Here is a 5,910-nt window from a genome sequence, read left to right as displayed (position 1 = left end):
CCCAGTAAGGAACTAGGACCAGCAGTCAGCCCCCACTCACACTCACAGAACTGAGATGAGGAACTGTACAGACAACAACAACTACCGCCTATCTAGCTACATCTAGCATCTGCGTTTGTTGCGACGCGACCCGAGAATCTCGGCCACGATTTTTGGCATTTTTGGGCCTGCGATATTTGCATTGTTCGAAGGGGGAAAAACCCCCGCCGCCGGGGACTTAAAAAAAAAAAGGAAGTTCCAATGTGTTCTTTTTCTATTTTCCATATTTGTATAGATCTAGCGCACGTCGTTTCATTTGATGTTGTTCCTACCTTTTTAGAAATATAAATGTGTTAATTAATAATAGTGTTATGTTAGAGCCGGTCTCCACCAAAACCCAACACTGACACGCCCCTTGTGTGTGATTTCATAATGTACATGAAACATCCTGTACGTTGTCTTGAATTACACACACTTAGGGTTAAAACGGCCAATCTTTGGACAGATGGACACTCGCCCTTATTTGTCAATTTTTGTGGTTGTTTATGTGCTGTTCTAATTTTTTTTCATTCGGTTGTGAAACCTTGGCAACTTTATCCATTTTTGGCGGCAACTTTTGGACAAAAAAATTGTTAGACTATTAGATTGCTTATTATCAATATATAGAAGGGCAGCAATAAATCCTGGATTGTTGGTCCCTATATTACCTTGATTAAGTTGAATTATGTCCCTGTAATTGTACTTTATTTTATCTACCCTCACAACAAAGATTGTCTGATCTTAGTGATCTTTACTCGCTCCTCCTTCCTGTTTTAACCACACGTGCTCATGCTCATTATGATTCCGTCTTGTCAGTGAAGCCAGAGAGGACAGACGTCATGTCATTTTCTTATATGTTCAATAAATCAACCTTCTTCATCAACAAACAGAGTCTTTACTTTTGCCTTCTTCATTACAACAATGGCAGCCAACCCCAGTGCAACAAAAATGGCAACAAACACAGATGCTAGAGCTATGACAAGATTTTCTCTGACAGTTTGAAAAGCTTTCAAAAAGCAACGCCCCTGGCACTTTTATGACAGGTGAAGGTCATTTCCTTGAAGTGATCGATCTTGATCAATCTAAACAACATTAAAATATGTGTAGGCCTAAAACCACTTTGAGTTCAGTTACTCTAAAATGATCGCACAAAAAGGAATCAGTATTTTTATGCAAATTTATTTGTGTACAATGAACAGTAAGTAATCACAACAGAAAGCACAGTCACAGTCGCAGCGTCCAACAGCTGAGGTGGCAGTCCACGCCAGCGCTGCTCTCTCATCCCCACCGATTCACCCGATCCAACAACGTTCTCTCCCAGACCTCACAGTTTACCTGGAGACAAAACAAAGAACCAGATACAGTCAGTCAAAGTACAATATACACAAACTATGAGAGAAGCAGATACAGTCAGTCAAAGTACAATATACACAAACTATGAGAGAAGCAGATACAGTCAGTCAAAGTACAATATACACAAACTATGAGAGAAGCAGATACAGTCAGTCAAAGTACAATATACACAAACTATGAGAGAAGCAGATACAGTCAGTCAAAGTACAATATACACAAACTATGAGAGAAGCAGATACAGTCAGTCAAAGTAGCCTACAATATACACAAACTATGAGAGAAGCAGATACAGTCAGTCAAAGTACAATATACACAAACTATGAGAGAAGCAGATACAGTCAGTCAAAGTACAATATACACAAACTATGAGAGAAGCAGATACAGTCAGTCAAAGTACAATATACACAAACTATGAGAGAAGCAGATACAGTCAGTCAAAGTACAATATAAGTACACAAACTATGAGAGACGCCCCACACTGCCCTCCCACCAAACTCTCAGACCGTGCACATTTGTTACATCATAGCTATTGGATTATCGAGAAGCCTGCCGTCACCTCCCCCACCACAAGCCTGCCGTCACCTCCCCCACCACAAAGCGACATCAACAAGTTCACTTCACTGTTCAGAATCTACCTCACAAAGTGGACACCAACAGTCCAACATGCACACACAGAAAAATCTTTTGTTTTCTACACATTTTACTTTGTGCACGTTTTAAGGAATACCAAAAAAAAATTTTTTTTTAAAACCTGTCCATGTAAGAAAAAAGTCCACACCTGAAAAAGGATTTAATGCAAAATAGATTGGCATTCTTTCAAGGGGAGGTAAAAAATGTAGATAAATGAGAGAGCTCATGTACAGACTCGCACACCTTTGTCGTCTACACAGGGTTGGGTACCGATTTAAATCAGTTGATTTTTTAAAATTTACATCAACTTGATTTTTAAAATAAAAATCAGTGATTTAAATCACTTTTTTTTAAATTTATTTTTATTCAGTTTTTAACATATTTCAACATTCAGAATTCCTTTCCTTGATTTCATAAAACAGATATAAGGTTTAGTAGACTAGATCTAATATAATCATGCTTAAAAGTCTGCTTTCCCCCCTGTCACTGTAAAATAATACAGTACAGTATTCAATTTACTTTTTTTTTCCATAATTGAAATCAGAGCTGGGTTGATTTAAATCAGTTGATTTTTTAAATTTTAATCAACTTGATTTTAAAAATAAAAATCAGTAATTTAAATCACTTTTTAAAAAATGTATTCAGTTTTTACATATTTAAACATTCAGAATTCCTTTCCTTAGTTTTATTAAACAGATATAAGGTTTAGTAGACTAATATAATCATGCTTAAAAGTCTGCTTTCCCCCCTGTCACTGTAAAATAATGCAGTACTCAAAGTACTTATTTTTTCATAAATTGAAATCACGGTTGGGCTGATTTAAATCAGTTGATTTTTTAAAATTTATATCAACTTGATTTTAAAAATAAAACTCAGTGATTTAAATCACTTTTTAAAATATGTATTCTGTTTTTACATCTTTAAAACATTCAGAATTCCTTTCCTTGGTTTTATAAAACAGATACAAGGTTTAGTAGACTAATATAATCATGCTTAAAGGTCTGCTTTCCCCCGTCACTGTAAAATAATACAGTTCTCAATTTACTTTTTTTTTCATAATTGAAATTAGCATTTTCTTTTTCTTTTTATACAAACACAAGCGCGTGCTCACACACACACTGTAATAAAATGCAAGTTTATCTATGCATAATTCCCCCCCCCCCCCCCCCCTTCCTTTTAGACTGACATTTTCTTCATTTTTTGTCTGTAGCCATAATTCACTGATATAGCAGATTAAGGCTTTCTTTTGCAGTTGCTTAAATTAATCATTAGTTAAAATAAAGACAATACCTTATGCACTAAAAGAACATACTTTTAGCCACAAAAAATCCCAAACTGTGTCGACATTTTTTTGTAAAATCAAAAAAATCCGATTTAAATTTTAAAAATCTGATTTAAATTAAAAAATTGATTTTTTAAATTTTTATTTAAAAAATCAAAAAAATCACCAACCCTGCGTCTACATCATCTATACAAGTACTGTTTGCCCAACAAGTTATGTTGCTGTGTAGAGCCTAGCATATATTTATATATATATATACATATTTATATACGGCAACGTTTGATTCCACAGTCCAGTGCGCAAATCATGACGTAGATCTAGGCTATGTCAAGACTAGTTTACCATTGTAATAATGACCAGTGCACAAATCATGACATAGATCTAGGCTATGTCAAGACTAGTTTACCATTGTAATAATGACCAGTGCACAAATCATGACGTAGATCTAGGCTATGTCAAGACTAGCTTACCATTGTAATAATGACCAGTAGTCAGGGAAAAAATATACCGTTCTACACAACGAGCACCGTACAAGATAAATAAACACTAGCTAAGCCAATAATGATTCACGATGCAGGTGCTATGGATGGTTTCCAGGAAGAGATGAAGGATGTTGCGGGAGAAAAATGAGTGAAGCCACATCAGCAGAGGCTGTTCACCCAGCAAGCAGGTCCACATCAGCAGAGGCTGTTCACCCAGCAAGCAGGTCCACATCAGCAGAGGCTGTTCACCCAGCAAGCAGGTCCGGTGTATCTGAGCTAGCTCTGTCATGTATTTGTTCAATCGGAATACCAGTTTCACTGTACCAGTTGTGGGTTTTTTTTACCTCTGACACTTGAAGGGTTGAAAAAAAAACAAAAAAACAAACTCCACAACATCAGTCACAAGGGTTGTTTTACAAGAAAGTAGAACTTACACTTGTGCACAGATTCATCCGATGAAGTTCATGACCACTAAATGTAGAATGATGTGGGCAAAAACGAAGTCAGCAAACGATCTCTCTGGGCTGATGCCGCTGAATTCGCTTTTGTTTTGGGGGTTGCTCTGCAGCCTCAGGCACACTGGAAAAAAAAAAAGAAAACAGAGAAAATTCATTGAAAAAGCAGTTTCATTTTGGACATTTCTTTGTGGTTTAAACTAGCCCAAGTAGTAGCCCCACACACTATCCTCTGACACAGAACAAAGCAGGAACTGGGATTGGAACAAGAGATCCTCTGACACAGAACAAAGCAGGAACTGGGATTGGAACAAGAGATCCTCTGACACAGAACAAAGCAGGAACTGGGATTGGAACAAGAGATCCTCTGACACAGAACAAAGCAGGAACTGGGATTGGAACAAGAGCGGGAATCTCAGCAGTATGGGACCTAGACAAAGGTGTAGACAGTGTAGCCTGCATGCACAGCACATTCCTGGAAGCACAAAAAGCTCAACTTCTATTTCAATGAGATGCAAGAACAGCAGACTACCATCATGTAACATGGCAACACACACACTACCAAAACAGAGAGTGAGGCGCTGGAAAGATCAAGAGTTCCCACAGTTGTTTTACTGCCTGCATTGTGACAAACGACTCATATACATGTATATATATCTCTCTGACACGACCAAGACACCGAGCAGCTGCAGTAAGGAACACAGGAGAAAGGAGTATAAAACACACACAAATACCAAAAAAATACTTCTATTTTTACACTAGAATTAAAGAAAGTCTGAAGACATTAACCACAACACTCTAACTCTAAACACTGTTAAGAACCTGCAAACAAGACTGTTGGACATCACAGCCAAAGGATGACCAAGCCAAGATCAGTCGGTTTTTTTAAAAGATGAAAGAGCAATCAAATCAATGACAGTCTACAATCTACAGGTATAAAACACGCACAATTGAAGAAAGCAGATCATTAGTGACCCTTTGTCAGGTCACAGACTGTCCTAAGACTCAGACAGCTGACCAGTAGTAAAAATGTTCACATCTGACCCTCCCTAAAAACTGGACATGTGTAATGTCAAATAAAAAATATACATTATATAAATTCTATTTTGATATTATCTAATTAATTTACATATTATATAAAACCATACAAATATTGCAAATAATAAGCCTGCCGTTTTTAATAGGTCATTACAATAATGAATAAGTTGGTATGACTGGAGGAAACAGATTTCAAGACAAAAATTTTAATTTGGATTTCATTTATTGCAGTTCCGATTGGGGTTCTTCAACGGACAAAAAAATTTTTTTTTTTAAAACAGAGAGCTCTGATGTTATTGGAGCACTTTTACTTTTAGCGGGCTGGTAACTATGACCAGCAGTTTTTTAGTCATATATAATATATATAGCTACATGAATGAATCCATCATTACCGTTTTTGCCAACAAATAAATCACAAAGAATACACCGAGTTCTCCTGCTGGTGCAACCTTCACAGTGACAACCCCTACATCATGTTAAAAGTTGGGAAATTTGTTCACCACTCTGGACACTACAAAAAAGAAAAATCCACGAAAGCCAAAGAGTCAGATGTACCATTTTTAAAGTCTAAGCGACCGTTCACAACAGATGGCACCGAACATTTGGCCAAAACCTCCACTAAAACTAAACTAAAAAATGACCCCCCTCCCCC

The 5,910-nt window shown here is 36.9% G+C and overlaps 1 protein-coding gene across 1 annotated transcript in view; it reads right to left on the bottom strand.

The window, feature by feature from the left end:
• Positions 1-1,180: 1,180 nt before the first annotated feature.
• The window catches only part of LOC101856156 (dolichyl-diphosphooligosaccharide--protein glycosyltransferase subunit DAD1), a 7,774-nt gene continuing 3,044 nt past the window's right edge, over positions 1,181-5,910 (bottom strand). Inside the window, exons 2-3 of the mRNA XM_005113045.3 lie at positions 4,200-4,344; positions 1,181-1,353 (exon numbers count right to left, since the gene is read on the bottom strand). Of these exons, the coding sequence (XP_005113102.1) occupies positions 4,214-4,344 (131 nt within the window). The 3' untranslated portion in view covers positions 1,181-1,353; positions 4,200-4,213. The remainder of the gene's footprint in view (positions 1,354-4,199; positions 4,345-5,910) is intronic.

This window comes from Aplysia californica, unplaced genomic scaffold, assembly GCF_000002075.1.
Source record: "Aplysia californica isolate F4 #8 unplaced genomic scaffold, AplCal3.0 scaffold01575, whole genome shotgun sequence".
Taxonomy (NCBI): Eukaryota; Metazoa; Mollusca; class Gastropoda; order Aplysiida; family Aplysiidae; genus Aplysia; species Aplysia californica.
The sequence above is the reverse complement of the archived record's forward strand: the minus strand, read 5'-3'. Positions and strand labels throughout refer to the sequence as shown.